Source organism: Tribolium madens, unplaced genomic scaffold (assembly GCF_015345945.1).
Source record: "Tribolium madens isolate multiple individuals breed KSU strain unplaced genomic scaffold, Tmad_KSU_1.1 Scaffold_91;HRSCAF=231;Tcas5.2_LG7, whole genome shotgun sequence".
Classification (NCBI taxonomy): Eukaryota; Metazoa; Arthropoda; class Insecta; order Coleoptera; family Tenebrionidae; genus Tribolium; species Tribolium madens.
The window spans coordinates 5,046,605-5,072,665 of NW_025401063.1; the positions used below are offsets into that span (position 1 = coordinate 5,046,605).

Below are 26,061 nucleotides of genomic sequence, written 5' to 3' on the forward strand. Positions count from 1 at the left end.
AAAATTAAAAAAATAATAACGCGATTACTATATACGGGTCTATTAATGAACGTTCTGGGTTTTGATTAGGTCCTCTGAATGTGAATATTTGTAAATATGTGATTAGTTTATGTGTATGAATGATCAATAAAATCTGTCATGCAGGTTTTAGATTCTAAACCGTTCATTTATTTTAGTAAATCGTACATTAAAAAGTATACTGCCATTATTCCACTACTTCTCCTCTGTTAGGCGCAAGACCACGCAGAGACAAGTCATACACGACCTCTTCAATCTTTTTAACGTCATACTTAAGAGCGTCGAATCTTTTACGCAAAGAATCGTTTTTTAAGTTCAACAAACGAAAACCCGCGTTCAATTCCGCCACAAACTTCGAGATTTGTAAAGGTCTGTTGTAGTCCCCATAAGTAACCGAATTTATAGCAAACCGCGACAACTCCGTCGCCAGATTCAAGAGGCCCATTAAGTAGTCTTCTAAGTCCAAGTGAAGGCGAGACTTGTCATGTAGTCCCAAAATCTCAGCTGTGGTTTTCTTATCCACAAGAAAGCCCTTCTCGAGGAATATAATAAGAGCCGCCAAGAAGCACAAGCGTTGAGTGGCAAAACGCCAATGGTCGTTGTACCGATAGTACTGTCCAGCAGGAACCACGGTATTCAACTTTTCATACCCTGCCCTCACACTCTCAAAGAGCTCTCGCGCTGTAAAACAGGCCGCTGAAACTTTACACAAAATAATTTCAAAACGATTCATAAATTACAAAAACACACTTTCTTCCCCGTTGGGAGTCCGGTGAATTATTTGGAGCGTTGTAACAATCTCTCTGAGCGGCTTTTCGATATCTTTCATGATGTTCCTTATTTCCTAAAAAAAAATTCAATCTCAGGCGTTTATGTTTACGTTTGCTAACCTCTCGGACGTCTTGCTCGTTGTTTATGCATTCCTGGAACGGCGTAAATATGTTTTCTATTATGTTATCAGAACTCATTATTAAACTTTAAGTTATACTTGTTTTAATTATTTTTTAAAAAACACTAATAAAAATAACTGGTCAATGACGCTTCGCTTAATGATTTGACATTTGACAGTGCAACATTGCCATACTTCTGTATCAGACCATGAAAGAGTAATTTTTATTAAATAAAAAAATTACATTTAGCTTAATCTTTATTGGAGTTGTTGTGATAATTACATTTAAATACAAATGAATGGATAAAGGGTCAGTATTGCAGGAATGTATTTTCCGTTGAGTGTTTTTGAAACTTGGCAACTTAGTGCGATGATTGACATTTGGCAAGGTTATTGAAATGTTTGACGTTTAAGGAGGTGTAATCGGAGTAAATCTTAAAATCTAATGGATTTGCAACGAGAAAGTGAACAAATGTACCCATTTCAATGGCTATATTTGAGCAACAAACAGTCAAGAAAGTTGTATTAGATGATACAGAGCCTCTTAGCTGTGTTATCGAGAACTGGAGAAACGTCAATGGACATACAGTAAGAATCCATTGGGAAAATCTCACAATTCAGGGGATATTTCAGGAATTTGTTATAAGAGTGCAACGAGGGCCCTTTTCAGACAAGACCTGGCGTGTCTATAAGCGATATAATGATTTCTACAAGTTGCACACTTACTTCCAAACGTCGGGGATTTCCCTCCAGTTGCCCCCTAAGAAACTCATTGGGAATATGGACCCGGAATTTATCACCGAGCGGCAACAGGGATTACAAGTCTGTTTTAAAAATTTTATTACTTACTCTACCTCTGATTTTTTTTAGAAATATCTAAACAGCATACTGATGAATCCAATTCTAGTCTCATCCCTCCCAGCAAGATCTTTTGTAGATCCTGCGAATTATTGCCAACCCTTTGGCGAATTGGCCTTACAACACGTTTCATTGGCGTTGCGTGGGGAAGTCGGTTGGGAAGTTGTGGGGCCTTTGGAGGAAATGGGTTGGCGACTCCGAAAACACTACTACCACATAAAATGCAAATCTCAGCCTAAAGACGATTTAATAGGGGGTTGGACCGACTATGGCCCCGACAAATATCTCGATGACAAGGACATGCATGCGTTATTTAAAAGTTTAAATCAGATCCAACACCCCTTCATACATTCCATTGAACTGTGCCTATGCACCGACACGGGGGGCCTTGTAGTGCGAACCAACCACAAAAACGGGTCGTTGCGGGACCTGTTATGTGGGGCCAAACCGAGACAGTCCTTTTTGAAAAAATACGGCAATCCTAAAGGACACAAACCGCTGGAAGTCAGTCAAGTGGCGCTTTATGGGCGGCAGATTTTAGAAGCACTGAAATTTCTCATGGATAAAGGACTACCATATGGTAGTTATTGCTTTGCTTTGACTCTAATATAATTATAACTAATTTCAATTTCAGGACATTTGCACACAGGAAATGTGATTGTGGAAAACGACAGAGTCAAACTGCTCGATATAGAAAATGGAGTTTTGGGAGTTCCTTCATTTTACCGCCCCTATTTCATGCAACACCGCAAAATAAACACTTTGCAAGCCATCGATGTGTACTGCTTTGGACACACGTTGTATGAAATGACGTTTGGGGCCCCACTTCATGAAAGTGTCGCCGAGAACATACCCTCATGTCCTGCACTTCTGAGTAACATTTTAATGAAAATAATTATTTTTGAGTTATGTTTTGTAATTGTAGAGTCGTTATTGGAATCGATTTTGTCGGCAGAGGCTTGCAAATCGGGATTGCCCACAATAGAATCTCTTCTGAGTCATAAATTTTTTACTTCGGTTACGATAACGCTTCTGCCGGACGATAAAGCGCATTTAAAAATACCAAATTCGACGAAGGAACATCTGAAAGTGGCCGTTACCCAAATGGAAGAGAGATTGAGGGAAGAACAGAAGATGGTGCGGAGTCAAAAGCGACTGGTCAAAGTGCAAGAAATGATGAGTTCTGAAGAAGAAAAGAAGAAGCAGAGGCATAAATTGAAGCATGAGCAGCGCCAGCTTGCCAAAGAACAAATGAGGCAAAAGAGTAAATCAGAGAAGGATGATAATGGTGATAGGCCTGATAGTGTGAATAGTAGCACAGCGACTTCCATAGGGACGGCAACACCGCCCTCAATGACAGGTATTTAATTCAATTTAATCTAGAAGTTAAGCGTTTATTTTGTTTTTAATTGGATTTTTTGCACAAATTTGAAAATTTATATATCCTTGCTTTCTCTTAGGCCTGAAATATTCGTAACAATGAAGGTACCACTTTTTCATTTATTATCGAAAATTGAATAATTAAATTGTGTTTGTTTTTAATACCAGTGAAAACTTTGATAAAAGAGGGTTATTTTTCAGGTTGTAAAGTGCCGTCGCCACCACCGCCGCCGCCGCCCCCGCCGACAATGTCGAACGGAAATGCGGCGCCTCCTCTTCCAGAAATGACAAAAGATCGGTCTGCTCTTTTGGGAGCAATTTGTAGCTTTAACAAAACTTCGTTACGTAAGACCAAAGTTAACTAAATTCGTCTCAAATATGTTCGAATAAATTGATGTTTTATAATGTGATACGTAATCTGTTTATTGTTATTTTTAGGGAAGTCAGGTAAAAATAGTGCGTCAAAGTAATCTAGGTGACGAATTTTGGATGTACATTTATTTTTCCAAATGCACCAATTCATTATAGAGATAAAAAGGGTCCACACACTATATAAAAATAGCATAGTTTTGTGTTTTTCCATGTTGTCTGTGCCTTCCCTAAATTGTTTCTCGTGTTTTAGTTGAAAGCGAAGGAAAACTGTGCCAACGGTAGTTTGTATGACTTTTCGAGTAAATGATGGCATTTAATCCCAGATATTTTATGTAATTGTTAACTAGTCAGGTGTTTTTGAGTTTGAATGTACAGAATTTGTCCCTTTCTATAACTACTCAATGTAACACATAAGTAATAAATAATTATAGAATTACCAGTAAAACACCTCTTTACACCTTAAACAATTTATTTAACATAAAATATAAACATTAAACTGGACTAAGCAATTTGCAGTAGATTTAATCACGAGCTTTGTAGTTCTTGATGTTTACCAAAACCCAAGCGGGGACGACCAACATAGACCCGCAGATAACAACCCCGTGGATTACTTTCTCGGCAAACGAGATTCTGACTCTAGGGGGGCCCGAAATTACAGACATTTGCCGTGTGGCTAACCTCACTTGAGGCGCAGCTCTGACCAAAGTACCAGTGAACATTTCTACAAAGTTGAATCCAATTATCACCAATAAAATAATTAAAAACACTTTTTACCGATTTTTTTTCCCGAAGGATAATTTACGTGACTTTTGTTGATTAGGTAACAAACGCAAAATGGCGACTTGATCCAATGTCTAGTGTTTTTTGATTTTCCACTAAACCGGAAAAAGAAAAAAACCAATAAGGAAAACATTTATTTTTCGAGGGTTGTGTGGCGCTTTTCTATTCACGTGGCGATAAGTTATCAAATTGTTTATTTTGCGCAATTTTTCATTTTATTATATTTAAGTTTTATTGTGGGACTTTCCGGTCCTTTTATTTCGTTTTTATTGGTTGGCTGCTTGACACAGTTAACCTCTAAAATTAAATTCGGCCTTGAAGCGTCGCAACGGCCTTTGTTTTTCGTGTTGTCACCAAAAATTATCAGAAATGGCAGGAAGAGTTGCAGAAATCAAAGATGAGCTCAACAAATCGCTTCACGATAAATCAAAACCGTGGACTTCCCTTTTGACGACATTCGAAGCGAAAACCGGCGTGGACAGACTCTACATCTTCATAGGTAAGGGGTTAAGGTCCAATGATGATGAGTGAAATTTGTGATAATTGACTCACTTAGGTTCCATTGCTATTATTGGACTATGGCTCGTTTTTGGATATGCCGCACAACTAGTGTGCAATACTGTTGGATTCCTGTATCCAGCTTATGTCTCAATTCGTGCCATCGAGTCCAAACAGAAGGATGATGATACTAAGTGGTTGACCTACTGGGTAGTTTTTGCAATTTTTTCCATCTTTGAGTTCTTCTCCGATCTTATTGTTGGCTGGTTTCCACTTTACTGGCTTATGAAGGTAGATAAATAATAAGTGTTATTTTCGCCCTTTTTAACTCTTATTTTAGTGTGTCTTCTTCGTGTGGCTCATGATCCCCACTGAACTCAACGGTTCATTGATTCTGTACCGAAGAATTGTGCGTCCGTACTTCTTGAAACATCACAACGCTGTTGATGATGTCTTAGCCAAGGCTAAAGATGAAGGTAATTCACAATTTGTTGCTCCTATCAATGAATAACTGAATTTTTCTAGCTCATAAACTTTTGGATAAAACAGAATAAATGATTCATAAACGGGGGGCGTTCTTCCAACATATTTCTCAAAATGCTTTATTCATATTTCAAGTGACTTTCAGGAATGTTTTATTTACGTTTTGAGATTATATAGTATTATATTTCAAATTATTTTAGTGCCTTTTGGGATGGTTTTTGTGTTTGTAAATTCATAAATGTTACCCACTATTTTTGTATCACACCGTTTTACGATCTCATGTGAAACACAGGTTTATTGCAAAGCTCAAATGTGCTTTAAATTGTTTTGTCCAGTTAGCTGCTCTAATTAAATAATTAAATTTTGTTTTATTTATTTCTAAACAGACCAGTAATATATTATACTAAACAGAACTACTTGTTTCTGATTTTTCATCTTTACTATCGTCAGGTTCTTTAGCTTCTTCTTCTGCTTTTCTTCTGTTCCTCCACGCTGTCATGTAACTTCTGGGGTGAATGGGGAAATAACCGGCCAAACCTAAAAACAAAAAATGATACAAATTTAAATACCTATAAACAACTGACCTAATAATTCTTCAACGGGAGTTGAACATCGTGCCCCGTTTCCAATCCAGTAACTGATGCGTTCTAAATTAAGAGAGACGAGTTTTTCATTTTTCTCATTTGGCATAGGATCATACGACCCTAGTTGTTCTATAACGGGCTCAAACTGTTCCCTCCGCCGCTAAAAATAGGTTTTAACATGAACATCACCCAATTCTTACAAAAATCAATACCTCTGCAACGACAATGTGAAAAAACGGACGATTTGTACACCCTGCTCGCACGAAACGGATTACTTTGGCCGATGTTGCAGCAAACTGGCCTATACCGCTAGAAGGGGGTAACATTTTCAATAATTCTTATAACCTAAAACTCGAGGGAAATGTGAGGTTAGAAAATTTGACAGATCACGTGACAGCGCCTTTTTTATTTATTGTTAATAATTTATTGCATAATTTACATAACACTTTTTTTAATTGATTTTGAAAAGGATATTGAATTGGCACTTGTTCATAGTCCCAAAAAACAATTTTAGAAGAATGTAACAAAAAAGTGGGTTATTGGATTATTGCTTGTTTTTGTTCCCAGTTTTAAAATTCATAACATGAATTGATAGTATCAACAATAATAATAAATCATAGAAATTTTGATAAAAATGTAGTAATGTAAAGTGTGTCCTTGACATTGAAACCTACAGATTATCGCTGTTGTTTTTGTCGCTTGTTTAATTGTAAAAATACAATAATCCTCAAAAAATTAAATGTTAACTAAACCTTTGTAAAAAGAACAATATTAATCTTTCCTTCAGTCAAGAATTTTAAAAGAAATTAGGGATTAGTTTATGTTAGTAGATAAAAAAAGTGGTGTGAGTAGGTAAATTGTTTCAACTACCAAACAGTCTAGCCAACATGTCCGATTTTAAGAAAGACTTTTTATCGTCTAAAATTAGATAATTTTAAGGAATTACGTTAAAATTGTAGTTGTGCTGTTTTAGAAGGGCGTCTGGGAAGCGCCCAAGTGCACTTTTTTCACTGACGACTTGTTTTCAAAAAACCTAAATTTTCGTTATGTTGGTGGGCATGTGTTTCTTACGTCACGCAGATAAAAAACGTTTCGAAGAACGAAAGGATTGTCGTCCATTGGAGACCAGCTGATTTGAGTTGACAATAAAATGTTCCGGTCTTGTCAGCCCGTATTGGCTGGTAAAGTGTCGAAAAAGTGTGCGGTTCGTGCCGAAACCAACTGAAATAGGCCAAAAAATTGCTGGCGATGATGGAAACTCAACAATGGCCCGCAAAATTCCAACAATCTGGGGCCGGGACCGACACCACACAAGATAGTTTAAACAATGGAGAGAACGGCAACGTCGCGAAAGAAGAAAACGGTGATGGGGCGCACGATAACGACAAACGGACCGAAAACGACAGCCCCACAATCAGGTCAGTGGCCCCCTGCTGATCTTTTAAATTATTTTACCGATTTTTGCGTGTTTTAGTGAGAAAGCCAGACAGTTAATATCATTAATCTTAGAGCAGATGAAAGAATTATCAAACGCCGAAAAATATCTCTTGTATTTGAAACTGTTTCAAATCAGCAATGTAGTGGACCCTTTGCGACAACCCTTGAACCCACTGGGGAGTCGCTCTGAAATCAACAGGACCATATCATGGATCAAGACTCACTTAGAAGAAGATGCAGAGACTTCTCTTCCCAAACAGGAGGTTTATGAGGAATACACGTAGGAAAACCCACTCGATAAATTACAATTTTCTATTGTTCTCATTTCAGAGTATATTGTACACAAAATCAAATCAAGTCACTTTCCCAAGCCGATTTTGGTAAAGTCATGAAACAAGTGTATCCGAAAGTGAGGGCTAGACGTTTGGGCACCCGTGGAAATTCTAGATACTGCTATTCGGGCTTAAGAAGATGCATCAAGTTAAAACCTCCAAAATTGCCCGATCTTGGTGATAAGCCTTTGGTAAGTAGTTTTATCAGAAATCAGATACTATTCCAAATCACATTCTCGTTTTCTTTTTCCAGAGCACTGAAGCCCCTTGTACTCAATCGACTTTAACAGCGGCGGCTTGGTTAATTGTGAAAGAATGGTCTGAATTTCATTTTGGAGTTCAGTTTCCATCATTGCAAGCCCTAGCTCGGTTTCTTGTTGTTTCTCATTCAGTTGGTGCAGGAACTGACGCTGCCAACCAGTTGACTTCAGCGTCAGAATCACAGTTGAAAGGTAGTACAATTCTCGTTTAAGCAAATTTATTCAATTTTTATGCAGGGGAGCTATGTGGTGGGAAAACTGGCACTAAACACAGAGAAATGCAGTTGCAATTGCAGAAAAAAATCCAACAGAAGAATGAAGTCAAAGAGAGAAAAAGAAAAATACAGGTAGGCGACTATTTTCAACTATTTTACCTTGAACTTTAGTACAATCGTCACTTTTATTTACAATTATGGAACTCGATATAAATTTCTCATTTAACGGCCAATATGCGCCAAGATGCAAAATTATTTTATTGCAAGTGGTTTGAATTTTAAACGCTGTAATGTTGCAATGCTAAATTTAAATTTAGGTGCCAAATAGTTCTCTACTTCATCATCGTCCAGCACGTGTAAAAAAACATTCGTCAACATGCGTACGAAAAATTATATAATTTTATTTGTCTTTAAAATAATCGTAATTGTACGTTTTTTATCTCATGATAACGATTTGTTTTTTTGAATCTTGCTGAAATAAATAACAAATAATAAAATTTCAAATAAGAGTAAAATGCGAAACGTAAATAGGCCGTTTTGATTGGTTGTTTGCTTCAGTCTCCCAAATCCGATCCGAAGCCCTCTGTGAAGAAATCCAAGGGAGCGTTATCATCGATTCGGCTTGAGGGTTCCCCCACGTTGACTGGAGCCGGTGAAAGCAGCACCAGTACAAGCACCGGCAGCACCAGCACGAGTCCCACTCAGGGCAAATCTATCTGTGATAAATCGTTAGATTTCACTCAACTACCAGCGTTACCTGACTTTAAAAGTTTCCAAAAGCCCGTCTGTGAACAACAACAACCACAACAGCAGCAGCAAAACGGTGTCGGAACCTCGACGAAAGTAGCGATACCGCGTCTAGCCTCCGGTAAAGCTCAACAACAGCAACGATCGCCCCAATCGTCCCCTAAGAAGCAAGTCAAGAATGCAAAGTACAAAGCCATCCAACCCAAACCGCAACCATGTGATAACGCATCGTACAACCCGCAAACAATTGCGGATATCAGATCTCAAGGTGTACTACACAACGTAGATAGGTGTAAGGAAAGAAAATCAAGTGATGATGATTGTGATGCTCCCGTTTTTCCTCTGCCCAGGGAGAGGCTCGAAAGCATCAGTAATGTCGACAAGGACGCCATGGACGAATATTTAGGTTGGTACTACCGCAATTCAATTCATTCCAGTTATTTACCAACTCGATCCAGGTACAAACAACAGCCAACACGAAGAAGAACTGTCGAAATACTTCAGCAACAACATCGAGACATCGGACCAAGAAAACTCGACGAAACTCTCCCAACTCCGACAACTCCTCGAACAGAACGGCATATCCGACAACAAAAACTTCCTCATCGATAGCGGCCCCGCTGTTGCCCTCACCCACCCCATGATCGACCCACTGGCCGTTTCCAACGTCAATATCTATCCAATCCCGGCCCAACTTCACACATTGCCGACCAATCACAGCAGCGCTCGTCGTCGCGTCAGTTTCGAAACGCCTCTCCACGAGGATACCGTCCCTCCAAGCCCCAATACTCGCCGCAAAAACTTCAGTTTCACTCCCATATCTCCGGGCCCCCAGTCGCCCAAATGTTCCAGCACGAACGTGAGTCCTTTTGTGAGTCCCAGGAACACGCCGATACCCCGTACTAAAAACACTACTCATCAAAACGCCGGAATCGGCGTCCGGAAAAAGATCAAACGCGAACCGGACTTGAGTGTAGAAATCCCGGAAGCGAAAAATTACATGGCCATGTCGGCCCCTGCCAGTCCCATGTTGTACAATAGCAAAAAATCGGTCCTTGAGAAATTGTTGCATTCGAACAGTAAAGTCGCGTACACTCCGGATTATGTCAATCCAACCATAAAACAGGACGTGAACGAAGTCGATTTACTCGAAAGCGAGAACGTGGAAAGTTTTCCGGATTTCACAGCGTATAGGTCGCAATCGGTCCCTTTGAATCAAATGATCAAGTCGAATTTCGCTGAAGACGCCCATTTCCTGCCGAATTTGCCCAATCAGAGCGCCGATTTTAACGATTTCGATCCGATTTCCGAAACGGTGACCGTAAATCGGATCATTGACGCCCTCGACGATCATCCATGCGAGAATCCCACCAATTTGGAAATGTACAATGTCGAAATGCCCCAAAACACCCAATGCCTGCCCAGTTTCAACCTCATCGTCGATAACAACATCGATATTCAGAATAATTTCGGCGAAAATATCGCGTTTGCGCCCGGTTCGCGTCACCTAGCCCGATCGCAAAGCATCGATGTCAATTGTTTTGATATGAAATCGACCAATCTCAACCCTTCCAGATCTGTCCCTAGTACGCCTCTCCCCTTCACGAATAAGCCCGCCCCGGTGAAGAATTTCACCAATCAGAGCTCGCGTTCGTATCCTTCGACTCCCTCATTGGTGGCCGAATCGGCGTTTAACTATGCGGTTAATGGAGATTGTCTGTTGAACGGACAGCCGATACGGAACGGAACGGCACGGAATCAGACTGATGATTTGACGTATTTCATGAATTTGAACGAAACGAACGAGGACAATAATATCGATAGGCATTTAACGGCAGAGGATGAGTTTAGTATAGGGAGGAGTTTGCCAGGTAACGAATTCGGCGAGAACGCTTTAATGGACGAAAACGGTGTCTTGATTGATGAGCAGACTTTTAACGGGAATATTAATAATTAACAAATCGTACTAATACCACTTCTGCGGTTGCAATCCGTGATTTTATTTTTCTAAAAGATGTTTTATTGACCACAAAATTTTTATTGGTGCTATGATAATCGATCGGTTTTATAAGTATGCATTGTTTTATGGGAGTCAGATCGTGTGAAATTGTGCTCTTAACGTGATCAAGTCATGTTATCGTTATCTTATATCAAAAGTTTATTAACTAAAAATTTATTACATTTTTTGCGACGTTTTAAATGAAATTGTTAATGATAGTTTTTTAAGTAGTGTTATCTGGAGAGCATTTTTGAAATATTTTCGTTAACAGTTATTTAATAAACAAGTGTATTAATCGCTGATTAATACAGAGTTTATTGAAGTTTTTTCCCTTGATCAAAAAAACTGTAAAATGTAAATTTGGATATGCGATTTTTGTATGGTTACCATGGATACGTTGCATGCTTAGTTGCCTATATTACAACATAGGAGCTGTAGCCTATGCTAAAATCGTTTATTAATAAAAATAGTTATTTATGTATCAAGTACGCAAAATAGGGTTTTGGGGGACGAATCGTAATTAATGACGAGACGACGTAGTCTTTAATGAGAGGTGTCACCTACAACCTTTTGCGTACGTGGTGCATACAAGATTTTTTTGTTAAAGCTCCCAAAACACGAATTCATACCTCTTACTAATTAAAAAAATTTCGTTACCATAGTAACCACTTTTATTTTTTAATCTGCAAAAACTAAAATAACCAATTTTGTTGAGTCCGAAAAAGACTCATTTTAGGGAGTCAAATGCGTACGCAAAATAGCTTTGGGAGCGTATACAAAAAAAATCATTAATAAACGGTCAACGGAAAGTTTTAAAAATGTCACAATTTGCACTTTCTGAGCCCTGTTGTGTACTAAATATGTTAACCGAGGTATATTATTGCTGTTTCGATGTGGCATAAACCATGTAACATTTTGGATACGTAACTTAAAAATGTGCAATATGTGTTGATTGTTTTATTTTCGGCTTTAAATGTGTTGGGTCCGTGGAACTGGTGTTGGTGTCGATTAGTGGTTCCAAACTACTGAAAATCTTTCTAATTTTAGGCTTTTTTACTTTGTTTTTGTTTTCAATTGTTTTCAAACAATAGCTGATGTTTAATGGATGGACGAGGAAAAATTGATACAAGATTGTCTGTGATAAATTTATATTATTCTTTTGGAATATAGTGGCGCTAAATGATTGTTTTATGATTTTAGAAATCATGTTGTTTGTTTTTTCTTTTCCTTTGTTTTTATTCGAAAAAATCGTGAAATTGGTGAAGAATTCGATGTTTGTGTGTAATCAATGTGAGGGTAGTCCAAAAATAATTAATCGCGCAGACACCCTCGATAGTTCTTACGAAATGTTATATTTTTTTATAAGTTGTACAATGTGAATAGTGGGTGCAAGGACGCTGTAAATGCTAAGCGGGTGGTTCTTAATTATTTATGGACTATTGTAGAGTACCTTTTTAATTATCGAAGCCCGAATTATGTATTTTTGTACCTACGCTTGAACCATCTAGTTGTTTTTTCACACCGGTGATCGTGCATTTTGGAGGTACAGTTCGATGCACTGACAGTACGAGGCGGTTTTTAACCCCCAGCCTATTACCTGTGCCTAGCTTTTACACCATGATAGCTTGTAGTTTTTTAAAGGAACAATCTGAAAAATATAACAGTTTTATACTGACTCTGCTAGTTTTTTTTTAGTTTCACTCTGCTTGAACAACTTCCTTATTTCTTTAATGCAGCTTATATTTTTGATAATAGTGAAAAAACGTAAACGAGAACGCTTGCCTTGATTAACAAGCATCACAAACTCTAGTTTTACGTTGACTTATTGTTAAATACGTGATCTCTTCCTTTCCGTTTCGCTTGAAAAAGTCCAAGCTTTTTTACGCAAATTTCAGTGAAATTACTTTAAGATTCTTAGTTGTACGCAATGATTTTTTATTAAGGTTAGATACAAGAAATAAACGACTAATGTACATACATATTTACAAATTAACTGACTAAAAGTCTGAATATTGGTAAGCTCATTTTGTAAAGTGAATAAAGTTTGGGATATCCTTGCAAGTTATTTTTGCAAGTTATTGTTAAATCCTTGTAAGAGCTGTTATTTTATCAAGTACAAATTTATTTAAAGGTAATTTGAACAGTTCGTAGATTAGTTTGGATGTTTTGGTGTATACTATTTGTATCAATATGAAATAAATATATTCGTATCTCTTGTTTAAACCTTTATTTCATTCAACATTTTTACAGATAGGCCGGATCGCGTAAATGTGTAACAGTCACTGCAGCTTGCAACTCTTTCAGAGGGACAGCACTGTCAGCTGTAAAATTAACAGTCTTGCGTGGACTCACTTGCAAAAAGCCGTTTTCGGAAAACACCCCTCTAACATCATGACTATCCAACCAAACAAACAAAGCCACCGCATCGGTGGACACAGTCACGTCAAAAATTTTATTCAACAAGTCGACAGTCCCAACTGATTCAATCTACAAAAGGGTGAAAGCATTCAACACGCAATTTTTGAACTCTACCTTCACTGTCGGGTTGGCAAGAGTACAGTTTTTGAGTTTTTCGGGAAAAACGTAATTAAATGGCGCCAGATTTTTATTATCCTGGTCTAGCAACTGAAGATGGAAGAAACACTTGGTTTTTGCAACAGCATAGTCGCCACCACAACCGGCAGTTTGCAGAGCCGTTGGTGCATGGATGGTGGTGACAGGGACCGATTTGTAAAGATCCTGTTACCAATTATACAAAACCGAGTTTAGGAAGATTTAGTAAGATTACCAAAGTCACTGGAACTTCAACAGGAACAAGAGACTCCAAAGACTCCCACTTGTAAACTTGAACCAACCCTTTCACGGTTATGTTAGGCAACTCGAGACTGTCATAAATAGCATAAACTTCCAAATTTTCGTCAGTGAGTCTCCCTGTGACAATCATCGGACTAAAAAACTCTTTGGCGAAGTATTGCAACATTTTCCACCTCCCTGTAAAATCTAGCAATCGGAGTAGTATTTTTCTTGGATTTAAGTGGACACGAACCTATGCCAGACCACGTGGGGGCCACCCACACATCATTCAATTGCCAGTAGAGAGCCCCCATCGTGTTTCCCTCCCCATTCTCATTGACTCGTCCCTTGAAACTGCGATAGTGCTCAGTTTGGACTTTCATCGACTGTGCTTGAAGTATTTGGGAGAAATAAATGAAAGCTTTGACGTAATTCTCACTCGAAGGGTCAGGTAATCGCATCTGCAACTCAATTAAATTGACATTTTCGTCGTTACCGCCAGGATGGTGTTGGCGATAATCCATGAAAGCACTGTCGGGTTTTAAATCCTCCAAATTATCGGTCGCAGTGAGCCAAGATTCGATACTGGGCATTGATTGGTACCCAAATTCTGACGCAAATCGCGGAATTGGGAATGTTTCAGGGGCCCAACTGTCGTCCTTGTAACTATAAAAGTGAACTACAGGGCGGTAGTTGAAAAAATGGGATCAAATACAGGTTGTTCCGTCTAAACCCCACATTAAAAGTATTGGGAGTTCGAATAATCATATTTGTTTGAAAATTGGTACATAGCCATAATGCATTAAGTCCTCCTAAATGAAAATATTTTCAAGATTATACCGGTTATACCGGAAGTCGGTCTCAACATTTTTATTTTCAATAATGGAAAGGTATATTTTTTACTGCGTTTTTCAATTAATTGTGTTATTTTAAGAGAGTTTTCATCAATCAGCTTTCCCTATACCCAAATTTAGCCGTTTTTGAAATATTTGGAGTTTTAAAAAAAAAATTTGGATCTGCACCTTCCACTTTAAAAATAGGTAACTCTGCTATTTTTTAAAATTTAGAATTCGTTTTTTTGGCGTTTGAAATAGAAGGTTTATATCTTTCTTCCGGTTTCCGGTTTTCAATCCAATTTAGCTCTATTTTAATATAGAAATAATTCGAAATTAATGTATTTTGTAAATATAATTGCTTCAATCATAATTTTAGGCTGAAATAATTCAATTTGTGATATGTTGAATCGATTTGGGTCAATTTTAAGTTGGGAATCAACCTAAATCAAAGTATTTCAACCAAATACTGTCTTTAATAAGTTTTCTTCTAAAATAAAGCAATTTGAGCTCTTTCAATACAATTTTGCTCGATTTTGATACAGAATTAATTCAAAACTAATGTATTTTATAAAGAGAATTGCTTCAATCCCAATCTTAGCATAATTTTCAAATTTTGAAAAAAATTAACAAACCCTAAAATTTTAATTTGTAATAATTCAAATACCCATAACTCAAATTTTCCAAATGAAATACCCCAATTTTTATTCTACTAAATGGAAGAGAATTTAATTCTGCATAGATCTGTATTAACATTTCCTATGCCCAAATTTAATCATTTTCAAGTTATGGTGACTTTTTGTTAAGACTGCCGAAAATCTATTACTAGCCACATCCGTTTTCGAAAAGTTTGTTATGGAAATCAAAAATGTCAAAATTGTTTCTCAATAAACGTCAACAGTAATTTATTATTTGACAAATAGTGCAAAATATGAAGAGTCAAAGCTACTCAAACTTAGATTTAATTAATTTATTTTGTATTTATGGAGAGTGTAACAAAATTATGATGTCGTTCATTAAAATAAATTTTTCTCACTTGTTAGCTTTAAATAATGATCGCATGGTAGAACCTATCACTAATAATTAAGTTTGCATAACTTTGATTCTTCATATTTTGGCACTATTTCTCAAATAGTAATTTACTGTTGACGTTTGTTTAGAGAAAATGTTGCCATTTTTGATTCCCATAGCAAACTATGTGAAAACGGGCGTCGCTAGTAATAAATTTCCTGTTGTCTTAAAAAAAAGTCCATAACTTGAAAATTATTAAATTTAGGTATAGGGAATGTTTATACAGATCAATGCATAATTGTATTCTCTTCTATTTAGTAAAATAAAAATTGGGGTATTTCATTTGAAAAAATTGAGTTATGAGTGTTTGAATTATTACAAAAATAACCTTAAAATTTTGGGATATGTTATTTTGTTTTTCAAAATTTGAAAACACCAGAAAAAGGATCTAAGCTTTCTCTTTCAAACGCCAAAAAACGAATTCAAAATCTTAAAAAATGGCAGAGTTACCGATTTTTAAAGTGGAAGGTGCAAATCCAAAAATTTTTGAAAAACTCCAAATATTTCAAAAACGGCTAAATTTAGGTATAGGGAAAGCTGATGAAAACTCCATTAAAATAACCCGATTAATCCAAAAACACAGTAAAAAATATACCTTTCCATTTAAAATAAGAAAGTTGAGACCGACTTCCGGTGCCGCTATCTTGAAAATATTTTCATTTAGGAGGACTTAATGGTTTATGGCTATGTACCAATTTTCAAATAAATACGATTATTCGAACTCCCAATACTTATAATGTGGGGTTTAGACGGAACACTCTGTATTTAGTACCGTCGCCGTATAAGGAATCACCGGGATTTTGGGCCACGTGCCCTTCCCCATCGCTCTCTAAACCGTTCGTAGGACTCGATGTTAAATAAGTCGCATTGGGGACGATTTCCAGTAGCGTGGGTTGCACAACATCGACATATAACTTAACGTAGTCGTTTTTATAAGTCGTGAAATTGTCACGGGTGTCGTACCAATCCTGCGCCAAAACCGCCTCATTTTCGTTATTCCCGGCCCAAATCACCACACTGGGGTGGCTCGCGAGCCGTCGCACTTGATGTCTCACTTCCTTAATAACATTCCTTAAAACAACCAATCAAACCGGGCCCCAAAATCAAATAACCCACTTCAAATACGCATCATCTGTGGGGTACAAAGCACACGCAAACATGAAATCCTGCCAAATCATGATCCCGTTATCGTCAGCAAGACTGTAGAAAAGCTCCGAATTGTAGACACCTCCGCCCCACACCCGGAGCATGTTCATGTAGGCGCTTTTCATGCTTTCAAATAGCGAGTAGTGGACGAAGAAGTCGTCGCGGTCGCGTTCCGGAAGGATGCTAATTGGGATTGCGTTGGCCCCCTTTGCGAAAATCGGGACTTGATTGACTTTGTAATAAAAGCTGAGACCTTGAGCTAATTTTTCCTGGACTAGTTCCACTGTTCTGAAACCGATGAGGACAGTATTCATGTCTTGCTCGTGTTCGCCGACAAATGTCACTTCTAGGGGGTAGATGGATTGCGTGCCGTAGCCGTTGGGCCACCAGGTGCTCACCTCGTCCTGGAATTATTGCAAGTGGGCGTTTCAAACACTAAAAATACGTACAGAGGGCACCAGTAGGGTGGTGGTCACTGTGATTTCAAACTCGTCCACTGTGTCATTCAGTTTCAATAAACTAGTGGTCCTAATGTCGACATCCTTGGATGTTTGCAAAGTTACATCGACTCTCCCAGAAATTGTCGCAATTTCACCCGCGTTTAAATAAACGGACACAGGAACGGTCCAAAAATCATCACCTGGGTTTTTTAACGGGGTTGCCACCACATACTCGATAATAGCGTCGTCAAAACCAACCAATTCTACTCGCTCCCTGTTTGAAAAGTGTCATTTTTGGTGAAAAACAATTGGAGGAGGTACCAAATTCCCACAGAAGCGAAAGCCGGGCCCCAGTCCCATGCGAATGAAGCTTGCATTTTCCTGATACGATTTACGTAACATATGCCCTTGTATTCCGGAACTGGGCATTCGGGAGGGATTACGTATTTGTTACTGGGGTCCTTCGCTAGCTCTTCGGCTCTAGTCACAGCTGAGGCGAATTGCACCGAAATTTCATTCACACCAACCTACGAATTTTGAATAAAAAGCACACTTTCAAGTTAAATAATTAAATCTACATGGAGTTGGTCTTTAATGTTGAAATTGTAACGAACAAACATGTTCTCACTTGATCCCACTTCTTGTCCATTGACTGAAACTGTTGCAAATGTGTCTAAACCTTCAAAAACCACGAAAACAACTCTGCGACTTAACAGTTTTTCACTGACTGTAAAAAAAGAGTTACAAAATGTAATTATTTCACTTGAGCTAAACCTGTAAATGTCGTGCTGTAAGTCCAGTTAGTTAAACCGACCCAAGTGTAATTTGAGTCTCCAAAACCGTGAAAAATATCACCGATTTGGCCAGCTTTCATGAGGTCGGAAAATATGCCACCCGGGACAATGGCGTTAATAGTAGTATCTACGGGGATTAAAATCAAATTGAAATAAGTCAAGGGGCTTACCATTGGGACCCCCTGTCACTTTCCAGTCGCCGTGGAGACGTTGACGGATCACCCCATTGACCAAAGAGGCCAATAGTAACAAAAGAAACTTTGTGCAACTTAACACCATTGTGATGCAAGTGATAGTGAGATAAACACAAGTGGTTTATAAAAATTACTTATATTTTCAACGAGATAAGAAAACAATATTCATTTAAGTATTACAAAAATATTTTTAACACTAATAAGTGACTCTAGACTACTCGTAGATAAATATGTACTGTACAAGAGTGAAAACGCAAAATGTTTAACTCTGAATGGCTCAAGTATGACACCTTTGTAACAACTCTCAATATCACATTACAAGATGTGTGGCAATACAGTGCCTCACATGAACTTCAAACTCCGCGTTTGCAGGAAAATCCTTGTTGCAGATTTCGCATTTTAATCTTTTTACCCCACTTTGAGGAATGAGATTCTCGACAACGTCGTCTTCAATGCCACAGGACGCGGCATGATCCTTAAAAAACAAATAATTATTAAGTCATAAATTCGTTCAGTTACCTCAATTTCAGACTTTAAAAATTCCCCGTCACAAATGGGGCAATTCATTTTATCAACTTGTGTCACCGATTTTCCGGGAGGTTTGGACTTTGTGGAATTTTTAGGGAGGACTGCGCTGGGTTTTAATACTGGTCTTTCGGAAAGTATTTCACTACTTGGGCCAGGATCTGAAACAGAGTCTTAAACGCAGTTCACACTTAAAAAATCGCACCTTCTTGTTTTGTCACTTTTCTCGGCTTCCTGGCTTTTTTACCAAAAACTGGTGGAGGCACCCTCCTCCTCTGAAAGTTTTCCTCATTCTCTCTAACCGGGCTTGTCTCAATCACAAAGTCTTCGGAATTCTCCAAAGTGGGGAGAGTTTTCTCGAAATCTTCCATTTCCGCTTCTTGCTGTTTTCGTTTCTCTTCGTCCTGGAGAAGTTTTTCATACATCGCATCAGACCTGCTGGTGGGCTTTTTGGTGCTCAAGGAGTAGCTTTTTCTTGGGGTCTCTTTCTTCGGTTTTGCGAGTTTGGTGCTTGTATTTTTTTCTTCGGTGATGAGACCTTCTTCAGGAACATAGGGAGTGTCTAATATGATTTTTGTACTTGAATCTCCAATTTCCGGCTTATTTTTCTTCATCGCGCCGGCAAAGTCAGGCTCGCTATCGGCATCCTCCTGTTCCGTGTAAATTTTTCGTTTAACCTGGCGACCCGAGCGACTGACGTAAAGATTTTCAACTGGAATTTGGTCCACTAATTCTTCAAAGTTGCTACTAGTTCCGTTGCTTGTTTCAGGGTTTTTGTAGTTGTTTGAAGGATGAATAGGGGAAGGAAAAGGCGCTCTGACAAGAGACTCTAGCGCCAATTTCGTGACACACTTATCAATCTGTGTAAAGGATTCTGATAGTAAATTCGCCCGCTGCGAGATGGAGTATTTCCTGAATTTGGGATTTGTGGGAATTGGGAGCTGAAACACGGGGTCATGGTGCACAATTTCCAAAAACCCTTTATGTAAAGTGGGCAATTTTTGGTGCGACCTCTGTCTTCGAATGATTTTTTTTCCTCTGGGAACTGCGTCATCAGACTTTTCACTTTTCTTGTAAAAATTCCGTATCTCCACAGATTGCCGGTCAAACTCTCTTTGCAATTTCTCATCTTTTGCTGTTTCCTTCGACCTATCAATCGCTTCTTGCAACTCCCTAAACTCTCTGTCTTGTTCTGAATCTGCGGCTAGTGAAGATTTTAAAATGGAAAAAAATCAAACCAAACAAAGTGAACCTTTAAGAAAATCCTTGAAATTGTTCTGAAAATCCATGGTTTAGTTTCAACAACAACACAGGAATTGTAAAATATAATAAATGTTAGCAAATTTCAATTCATTTTTCGAGGATTCGAGGTTAAGTTGATATTTTGACATTTGACATCTGTTTTGGGTGTTTTGGCGGGAGTTACAGCTCTGGGTAATTACAACCCCTGAATCAAAATAAAATATTTCACCTATGAAATATAAAGTTGATCGCTTAATTTTTAATAATTAATACCACAGTTAAATAACACCTACAACAATGACTATTTAATAATTTACGTTTTTCTTTGAAACATTGCGAAATTAAAATTGATGTTGCTTCTTATGTCCAAATAATGTTAAATTAAATTATAAATAATATTTTTTGTTTTAATTTTTATAAATGAACCAGTCCTAAGAATTGTTCGCATTTGGTTTCACCTTTACCAGTCTAACATTGGACAAAAGTAGTGCATAAATCTCGACCGCTCATTCGCTTCTTTAAGTTTGGCGCCACGGAATTCTTGATTGTGATTGGTGTAATAGAAATTTCTTTTGAACTTGCCAGTGGGGATTTTTTACTCAGTACAGTTTTGAAGTGTTGTTAAGTCGTTAGTTTTTAAGATTTGTTTTTAGAAGTCGTAGAATTTGTTATTGCTTTAGTTTTTAAGTGTAGTATTGAGGTAAGTTTGAACTTTTTAAAATACTAGTTGGTAGCTGACAAAATTTAAAATTCAGTAACATCGAAAATGAAAAGGGCCCGAGAAGATGATGAATATGACGATTTTTGCAACGGACTGCAGTCCAATGACGGCACCAGCGCTTCGCCTTCACCGAGACACCGCATAAAGCGCCCCAAAGTGAACCCCAATTACGAGACAATCAAGTACCACTTTGGGGCCTCGTCCGTTTCATACAAAAGCATACATTACACCGACCCTGCGTTTCTAAAGATCAAGGATTTAATAGATTTTAAGCCATTAGTGATCGACGAGCTTATTGAAGTCAACAATCCAGTCCTTGACATTGCGTACGAGATGAAAAAATGCGAGAAAAAGTACGCTTTTGGGAAGGTTAATGAAGCTCTGCTTTTCCATGGTACCCGAATGGAGAACGTCGAAAGTATTTGCACTTATAATTTCGACTGGAGGCTTTTTGGGAGCAACAGGGGCCACAAATTCGGCAAAGGAGTGAATTTCTCCCCAAGTGCCAAGTACGCAAGCAATTACTCAGATCCTCGCAGTTACTCTAAAGTTATGATTGTTGCTAAAGTACTGATAGGTAATATTTGCCAAGGGGACCAAGACATGTCACTGCCGCCTCCTGGGTATGATACAAGTCAAAAAGACCAAAAAGCGAGCGTAATTGTAAAGTATGAGGATAATGAGTTCTATCCATATTACATTCTTCATTACCATTTACGTGAAAAATACAGAGGTAAAAATCATTATCGTTATGATTACAATTACAAAAATCGTTATAATGTGGACAGAAGGCGTTATGACAATCTGTACCAAAGTTATAAAGATCGTTATGGTAACTGCCGTTATGACTATTATCGTTATGACAATTATCATTATAACAACTATCGTTATGACACAAATTATTACTATAGCGATCGCTATGATGCAACTGTTCAAACCAGGTATTTTTAATTTTTTTTGAGTTTGTTGTAGCCTTTTTCAAGTTTTTTCTAGTTATAACCAAAGAATTGTTAAATTTAGTGTTAATGATTTATCTATGTTCCTAAAAACGCAGCGGTATTATTGTAACAAATCTAGTTTTGTGTGCAATTGATAAAATAATGCTGTGAAGTAGCCTTTTAAGACTAAAACTATTTACTTTGAAAATGTGACACAAATGTTACCTACTTTTATAAAACTTAGTGTAAGGTTCAATATTGCAATCTAAAATTATATGTAGTTTTGTTTATGTTCTTTGTTTTTGTATGCATTCTTTATTCTATGTTCATATTTACTTTTCTATTAAATATTTTAAATGAGAGCCCCTTTTATTTCTAAACATGCTTTAAATTTTGCAAAATTTGCCATTTTGTTCCATAATTTTTATGAGTTTTCGGAAATACAAAATGAAAGTTATAAGTTAGAAAAGGATGCCTATATGAACAGTGTGACCAACATCGAAACATTGTAAAATGATAAAATTCATGTTGTGTTAGTTCCGATCAGAGCAGTTTTTCCTTAATTCCTTTGAAACATCATTTGTTAAGTACACTACCTTTTGAGTGAAAAAAATAAGTAAGTTATTTCGAAAATTCTGAAACTAAAAGTGTACAAGTTAGGGACTTTTATACGCCTGGTTGGCATCACTGTAAATTTATGATTAACAGGTAGAACTTTTTGAGGCATTTGCACTATTTGCAATAATCCAGTAATGCCTAATGTGCATAGTTGATCGTGATAAAACAACTGGTGAAAATACAATTCAACATTTTGAAGGTAAATTTTTATTAAACCCCGATAATTTTTCTTACTTTACATTATTTGCATCTCCTTTAAAAGTGTTATTGCTTGTTTCAGATTCGCATGAAACTGTGAACAAAGCACTTGGTCACAGTTCAAAGTTCCCAAAGTAGAATAATTTGAAAAAATGTCGGCTAATTATCATTTGCCTTCATCTTCACACTTACCAGGGCCTAGTAATGGCCCCCCAAAACCACGGAGGCCCCGCACAAGCCCAAATGTAAAAATAGATACACTGGGATCAAAGGTGGTGTGGTGTAAGAATTTGCACCCCGATGATCACATGTTTACTGAAATTGCGAATATGATCACAAACGATTCGATTGTGATCGAAAATATCGTGAAAGTTGAAAATCCGTTTCTAAGAAAAGCGTATGATGCGAAAAGAAAAAACAGGCGCTTTACGGGACAGTTCAAGAGGAATTATTGTTTCATGGGACAAAAAAGTGCAATGTGGACAATATTTGTCGCTACAATTTCGATTTTCGATTGTTTGGTACGAATAAAGGTCACAGATTTGGCCAAGGAGTAAGTTTTTCCCCAAACGCGAAATATGCTTCCTATTATTCTGGTGATAGTTACCATAAAGTAATGATTGTGGCTAATGTGCTGATTGCGAATGTTTGCGATGGTGATGAAAATATGAATTTACCTCCTCCTGGATTTGATACAAGCCAAAAGCCTAGTGGAGGTGTAATCGTGAAGTACGAGGATAACGAATTTTATCCTGCCTATAAACTGTACTATCATATCGATGATGACACTGATTTTTATGAAGACTCATATTGTGAAGAGGACTATGATGATGATGATTACGAAGAGGACCATGATGATTATTATTCAGAAGATTATGACTATCACAATTGCAGCTACGGTTACGGCGGTTACTATAATTATTATTAATTAAAATCTTGCCATAAAATTTGAGTTAGTTTTTTATGTTAAAAGTTTACTGTTATTTTTTTTTCAATTTATAGTTTTTTTTTGTATTGATTTTATGAAATATAACTTTTCTTAAGTTTTGAAGTTTTTTATTTGAGTTTGTTCTATGTTCTAGCCTTTTTCAAGTTATATTTATAACCAAGCATTCACATTTAATCTTGATACTTATCTATTTTATTTTCCTAAATTCTAGCAGTATTCAATAATAATAAATTGTTACAATTAACAATTTTGTTTTTTTGTGTAATTTCTAATTTGTTTCAACGGCATAATGCTGTAAAGTAGCCTTTTAAGAATAACTCTATTTACCTACTGTGAAAAGGTGACATAAATGTTATCTATTTTTATAAAAATGAGTGTAAGGTTCAATGTTGTAATATCTAATAAAATTATAAGTATCAGGATGCTTATGAACAGTGTGACCAACTGGGTAACTTATTATGAAATGATAAAATGCATGTTCTGTTAGTCCTGATAAGAGCAGTTTCTTTTCTTGAAATATCATTTATTAAATACATCATTTTTTGAGTGAAAAAAGTTAATTTCATTTCAAAAATTCTGAAATTAGAAGCATACAAGTTAGGAACTTTTATACGCCTGGTTGGTGTCACTGTAAATTTATAATTATCCGTTATATCAGGCAGAATTTTTTTGAGTGTTTGCAACAATAGCTGATGTAATTGATAATTATCGTAATAAAAAATAACTGGTGAAATTACAATTTTCCATTTTTGAAGGTTAGTTTCTTGTGTTTTTATTAAACCCGGATAGTTTTACGCACTTTACGTTTTTTGAATCTCCTTCAAAAATGTCTTGTTTCAGAGACGCTTGGAACTGTAAATAAAAACAAAATTCGAAACAATGGCGACTAAGTATCAGATGCCTTCGTCTTCACACTTACCAGGGCCTAATAATGGCCCCCACAAACCGTCAAGGCCCCAAACAAACCCAAATGTAAAAATAGATACACTGGGATCAAAGGTGGTGTGGTGTAAGAATTTGCACCCCGATGATCTCATGTATACTGAAATTGAAAATATGATCACGAACGATTCGATTGTGATCGAAAATATCGTGAAAGTTGAAAATCCGTTTCTAAGAAAAGCGTATCATGCGAAAAAGAAGGAAAAACAGGCGCTTTACGGGGCAGTTCGAGAGGAATTATTGTTTCATGGGACAAAAAAGTGCAATGTGGACAATATTTGTCGCTACAATTTCGATTTTCGATTGTTTGGTACTAATAAAGGCCATAGATTTGGTCAAGGAGTAAGTTTCTCTCCAAACGCCAAATATGCTTCGTGGTATTCTGATGATAGTTATCATAAAGTAATGATTGTGGCTGATGTACTGATTGCTAATGTTTGCGATGGTGATGAAAATATGAATTTACCTCCTCCTGGATTTGATACAAGCCAAAAGCCTGGTGGAAGTGTAATCGTGAAGTACGAGGATAATGAATTTTATCCAGCCTATAAACTATACTATCATATGGATGAAGATGATGACACTGATTCTGATGATTACACTGATTCTGATGAAGATGATTACACTGATTCTGATGAAGATGATTACACTCATTCTGATGATGATGATGATTCTGATGACTCATATTATGAAGAGGACAGTAATGATTATTCAGAAGACGACAGTGATGATTATTCAGAAGACTATCATAAGTATAAAAATTAATTTCTTTAAGCCTTTGGGTTTTGTTGTTTGTGTTAAAAATTTCTTTCTTTTCTCTTAACTAGTGACATTTGTAATAAAAATTGTTTTGTATTTTTAAGAAATATAAGTTTTCTTTTCGTTGTTCCATATTGTTGCATATTTTAGCCTTTTTCATTACTTCTTTGTAAATTTTGCGTCGAGTGGTCAAAACAAAAAGATTATGAAATTCCGGGTAGTGCACCCAAATCACCGACAATTCACAGCTGGATATCTAATGACCTGAAATTCCTGACGGAATGAAAGTATACCGACCATTATATTTCCAAGAACAATGTCACAACTGAACTGAAAACAGTTGTGGATTATGCTCATTGAGACATTGAAATAGAATTTTTTTATCCCCAATCACTCTATAAAGAGACATTATTCCACACTTTAGATGCGTATAAACTACCACTTTATCCACTAGTGGAATAAAGTAACTTTATTTCACTGTTAGTAACCAGCGCACCACGTAACAGCTTACTACGTTTAACCGAAAGCACATTTGGCGTGACGTTTAAATGTCAGTTTAATTTTTAATTAAGTTTGGAATAATTTGGGCCAGTGATTGTGGATAAAACGTTATATTGCAGTCGTGTGTTAGTCGCGTTTTATCCACTTAAGAAAATTAACCATTCTTTTTTTTAAACATTCTTGCGTGGATAAAACGCTATCTAACACACTTTTACAATAAATAACTATTATTTTTGTTAAGGACCGAGGGAGGATTAAGGCCCTCCTTTGTCACACTCTCTCGGTCGTTATGGCCTTTCTAATAGCTCAAACTAGGTAAATAAATGTAACAGTTCTGAAGGTTTTTTTTAAATATTAATAAAGTCTGTTTTTTTTTTAATGGAAATGCCAAACAGTCTTAACGTTGGCACCACTAGTAAATTCATTCATGGTAATTTTAATAAAGTAAGTTGGCAGTTCCGGTTTTTCGAATTAATTTGAAAACCTTGTCATTAAACGTCAACACAAAAAATGAAACACCAAAAAAGAAACAAATTCGGTAGCGG

At 36.9% G+C, this 26,061-nt stretch overlaps 10 protein-coding genes and 1 pseudogene across 10 annotated transcripts; 6 read left to right on the forward strand and 5 right to left on the reverse strand.

Moving 5' to 3' along the window:
• Positions 1–145: 145 nt before the first annotated feature.
• Positions 146–1,087, reverse strand: LOC123011336 (translin). Its single transcript, XM_044408723.1, has 3 exons — positions 909–1,087; positions 769–862; positions 146–720 (listed from the first exon to the last, which is right to left on the reverse strand). The coding sequence occupies exons 1-3, from the start codon at positions 984–986 to the stop codon at positions 206–208; spliced, it is 687 nt and encodes a 228-aa protein (XP_044264658.1). The 5' UTR covers positions 987–1,087; the 3' UTR covers positions 146–205.
• Positions 1,088–1,113: 26 nt separating this feature from the next.
• LOC123011334 (PX domain-containing protein kinase-like protein) lies at positions 1,114–3,954 on the forward strand. The gene is made up of 7 exons (XM_044408721.1): positions 1,114–1,217; positions 1,322–1,495; positions 1,541–1,729; positions 1,778–2,345; positions 2,400–2,639; positions 2,691–3,125; positions 3,347–3,954. The coding sequence occupies exons 2-7, from the start codon at positions 1,394–1,396 to the stop codon at positions 3,508–3,510; spliced, it is 1,698 nt and encodes a 565-aa protein (XP_044264656.1). The 5' UTR covers positions 1,114–1,217; positions 1,322–1,393; the 3' UTR covers positions 3,511–3,954.
• Positions 3,955–3,968: 14 nt separating this feature from the next.
• On the reverse strand, positions 3,969–4,451 carry LOC123011340. The gene is made up of 2 exons (XM_044408726.1): positions 4,292–4,451; positions 3,969–4,238 (listed from the first exon to the last, which is right to left on the reverse strand). Exons 1-2 carry the CDS (start codon positions 4,428–4,430, stop codon positions 4,039–4,041), a joined length of 339 nt encoding a protein of 112 aa, XP_044264661.1. The 5' UTR covers positions 4,431–4,451; the 3' UTR covers positions 3,969–4,038.
• Positions 4,410–5,643, forward strand: LOC123011338 (receptor expression-enhancing protein 5). Its single transcript, XM_044408724.1, has 4 exons — positions 4,410–4,796; positions 4,854–5,086; positions 5,136–5,271; positions 5,321–5,643. Exons 1-4 carry the CDS (start codon positions 4,667–4,669, stop codon positions 5,347–5,349), a joined length of 528 nt encoding a protein of 175 aa, XP_044264659.1. The 5' UTR covers positions 4,410–4,666; the 3' UTR covers positions 5,350–5,643.
• On the reverse strand, positions 5,627–7,160 carry LOC123011339 (probable 28S ribosomal protein S16, mitochondrial). The gene is made up of 3 exons (XM_044408725.1): positions 6,075–7,160; positions 5,863–6,022; positions 5,627–5,815 (listed from the first exon to the last, which is right to left on the reverse strand). Exons 1-3 carry the CDS (start codon positions 6,186–6,188, stop codon positions 5,682–5,684), a joined length of 408 nt encoding a protein of 135 aa, XP_044264660.1. The 5' UTR covers positions 6,189–7,160; the 3' UTR covers positions 5,627–5,681.
• LOC123011331 lies at positions 6,939–13,075 on the forward strand. The gene is made up of 7 exons (XM_044408718.1): positions 6,939–7,280; positions 7,337–7,579; positions 7,630–7,822; positions 7,885–8,083; positions 8,129–8,238; positions 8,665–9,259; positions 9,312–13,075. Exons 1-7 carry the CDS (start codon positions 7,111–7,113, stop codon positions 10,808–10,810), a joined length of 3,009 nt encoding a protein of 1,002 aa, XP_044264653.1. The 5' UTR covers positions 6,939–7,110; the 3' UTR covers positions 10,811–13,075.
• LOC123011332 (beta-mannosidase-like) lies at positions 13,065–18,291 on the reverse strand. Its single transcript, XM_044408719.1, has 11 exons — positions 18,100–18,291; positions 17,910–18,056; positions 17,714–17,862; positions 17,457–17,662; positions 17,145–17,409; positions 16,666–17,099; positions 16,322–16,620; positions 13,899–14,324; positions 13,641–13,852; positions 13,385–13,591; positions 13,065–13,339 (listed from the first exon to the last, which is right to left on the reverse strand). Exons 1-11 carry the CDS (start codon positions 18,206–18,208, stop codon positions 13,097–13,099), a joined length of 2,697 nt encoding a protein of 898 aa, XP_044264654.1. The 5' UTR covers positions 18,209–18,291; the 3' UTR covers positions 13,065–13,096.
• Positions 18,244–20,055, reverse strand: LOC123011335. The gene is made up of 4 exons (XM_044408722.1): positions 19,901–20,055; positions 18,854–19,852; positions 18,643–18,809; positions 18,244–18,598 (listed from the first exon to the last, which is right to left on the reverse strand). The coding sequence occupies exons 1-4, from the start codon at positions 19,935–19,937 to the stop codon at positions 18,434–18,436; spliced, it is 1,368 nt and encodes a 455-aa protein (XP_044264657.1). The 5' UTR covers positions 19,938–20,055; the 3' UTR covers positions 18,244–18,433.
• A 394-nt stretch (positions 20,056–20,449) lies between these two features.
• LOC123011252 (protein mono-ADP-ribosyltransferase TIPARP-like) lies at positions 20,450–21,901 on the forward strand. Its single transcript, XM_044408610.1, has 2 exons — positions 20,450–20,590; positions 20,646–21,901. Exon 2 carries the CDS (start codon positions 20,657–20,659, stop codon positions 21,560–21,562), a length of 906 nt encoding a protein of 301 aa, XP_044264545.1. The 5' UTR covers positions 20,450–20,590; positions 20,646–20,656; the 3' UTR covers positions 21,563–21,901.
• Positions 21,902–22,265: 364 nt separating this feature from the next.
• LOC123011780 lies at positions 22,266–23,293 on the forward strand (annotated as a pseudogene).
• Positions 23,294–23,958: 665 nt separating this feature from the next.
• LOC123011383 (pheromone-processing carboxypeptidase KEX1-like) lies at positions 23,959–25,147 on the forward strand. Its single transcript, XM_044408785.1, has 2 exons — positions 23,959–24,069; positions 24,155–25,147. Exon 2 carries the CDS (start codon positions 24,194–24,196, stop codon positions 25,019–25,021), a length of 828 nt encoding a protein of 275 aa, XP_044264720.1. The 5' UTR covers positions 23,959–24,069; positions 24,155–24,193; the 3' UTR covers positions 25,022–25,147.
• The last annotated feature ends 914 nt before the right edge of the window (positions 25,148–26,061 follow it).

What these genes read in the sequence shown, in the direction of transcription:
- LOC123011252 (XM_044408610.1), top strand. Translation starts at nt 20,657, where the DNA reads ATGAAAAGGGCCCGAGAAGATGATGAATATGACGATTTTTGCAACGGA.
- LOC123011338 (XM_044408724.1), top strand. Translation starts at nt 4,667, where the DNA reads ATGGCAGGAAGAGTTGCAGAAATCAAAGATGAGCTCAACAAATCGCTT. An exon ending in CAGACTCTACATCTTCATAG is followed by an intron (nt 4,797 to 4,853) that starts GTAAGGGGTTAA and finishes TGACTCACTTAG; the next exon opens with GTTCCATTGCTATTATTGGA. An exon ending in CACTTTACTGGCTTATGAAG is followed by an intron (nt 5,087 to 5,135) that starts GTAGATAAATAA and finishes CTCTTATTTTAG; the next exon opens with TGTGTCTTCTTCGTGTGGCT.
- LOC123011339 (XM_044408725.1), bottom strand. Translation starts at nt 6,188, where the DNA reads ATGTTACCCCCTTCTAGCGGTATAGGCCAGTTTGCTGCAACATCGGCC. An exon ending in TTCACATTGTCGTTGCAGAG is followed by an intron (nt 6,023 to 6,074) that starts GTATTGATTTTT and finishes ACCTATTTTTAG; the next exon opens with CGGCGGAGGGAACAGTTTGA. An exon ending in TCCCGTTGAAGAATTATTAG is followed by an intron (nt 5,816 to 5,862) that starts GTCAGTTGTTTA and finishes TTTTGTTTTTAG; the next exon opens with GTTTGGCCGGTTATTTCCCC.
- LOC123011335 (XM_044408722.1), bottom strand. Translation starts at nt 19,937, where the DNA reads ATGGATTTTCAGAACAATTTCAAGGATTTTCTTAAAG. An exon ending in TTTCAAGGATTTTCTTAAAG is followed by an intron (nt 19,853 to 19,900) that starts GTTCACTTTGTT and finishes AATCTTCACTAG; the next exon opens with CCGCAGATTCAGAACAAGAC. An exon ending in AAAAGTGACAAAACAAGAAG is followed by an intron (nt 18,810 to 18,853) that starts GTGCGATTTTTT and finishes ACTCTGTTTCAG; the next exon opens with ATCCTGGCCCAAGTAGTGAA.
- LOC123011340 (XM_044408726.1), bottom strand. Translation starts at nt 4,430, where the DNA reads ATGTTTTCCTTATTGGTTTTTTTCTTTTTCCGGTTTAGTGGAAAATCA. An exon ending in TCCTTCGGGAAAAAAAATCG is followed by an intron (nt 4,239 to 4,291) that starts GTAAAAAGTGTT and finishes TCAACTTTGTAG; the next exon opens with AAATGTTCACTGGTACTTTG.
- LOC123011331 (XM_044408718.1), top strand. Translation starts at nt 7,111, where the DNA reads ATGATGGAAACTCAACAATGGCCCGCAAAATTCCAACAATCTGGGGCC. An exon ending in AACGACAGCCCCACAATCAG is followed by an intron (nt 7,281 to 7,336) that starts GTCAGTGGCCCC and finishes TGCGTGTTTTAG; the next exon opens with TGAGAAAGCCAGACAGTTAA. An exon ending in GAGGTTTATGAGGAATACAC is followed by an intron (nt 7,580 to 7,629) that starts GTAGGAAAACCC and finishes TTCTCATTTCAG; the next exon opens with AGTATATTGTACACAAAATC.
- LOC123011336 (XM_044408723.1), bottom strand. Translation starts at nt 986, where the DNA reads ATGAGTTCTGATAACATAATAGAAAACATATTTACGCCGTTCCAGGAA. An exon ending in ACGAGCAAGACGTCCGAGAG is followed by an intron (nt 863 to 908) that starts GTTAGCAAACGT and finishes ATTTTTTTTTAG; the next exon opens with GAAATAAGGAACATCATGAA. An exon ending in GACTCCCAACGGGGAAGAAA is followed by an intron (nt 721 to 768) that starts GTGTGTTTTTGT and finishes TTTTGTGTAAAG; the next exon opens with TTTCAGCGGCCTGTTTTACA.
- LOC123011332 (XM_044408719.1), bottom strand. Translation starts at nt 18,208, where the DNA reads ATGGTGTTAAGTTGCACAAAGTTTCTTTTGTTACTATTGGCCTCTTTG. An exon ending in AGTGACAGGGGGTCCCAATG is followed by an intron (nt 18,057 to 18,099) that starts GTAAGCCCCTTG and finishes TAATCCCCGTAG; the next exon opens with ATACTACTATTAACGCCATT. An exon ending in TTGAAGTTCCAGTGACTTTG is followed by an intron (nt 13,592 to 13,640) that starts GTAATCTTACTA and finishes AATTGGTAACAG; the next exon opens with GATCTTTACAAATCGGTCCC.
- LOC123011334 (XM_044408721.1), top strand. Translation starts at nt 1,394, where the DNA reads ATGGCTATATTTGAGCAACAAACAGTCAAGAAAGTTGTATTAGATGAT. An exon ending in AGCGGCAACAGGGATTACAA is followed by an intron (nt 1,730 to 1,777) that starts GTCTGTTTTAAA and finishes GATTTTTTTTAG; the next exon opens with AAATATCTAAACAGCATACT. An exon ending in AACACCGCCCTCAATGACAG is followed by an intron (nt 3,126 to 3,346) that starts GTATTTAATTCA and finishes GTTATTTTTCAG; the next exon opens with GTTGTAAAGTGCCGTCGCCA.
- LOC123011383 (XM_044408785.1), top strand. Translation starts at nt 24,194, where the DNA reads ATGGCGACTAAGTATCAGATGCCTTCGTCTTCACACTTACCAGGGCCT.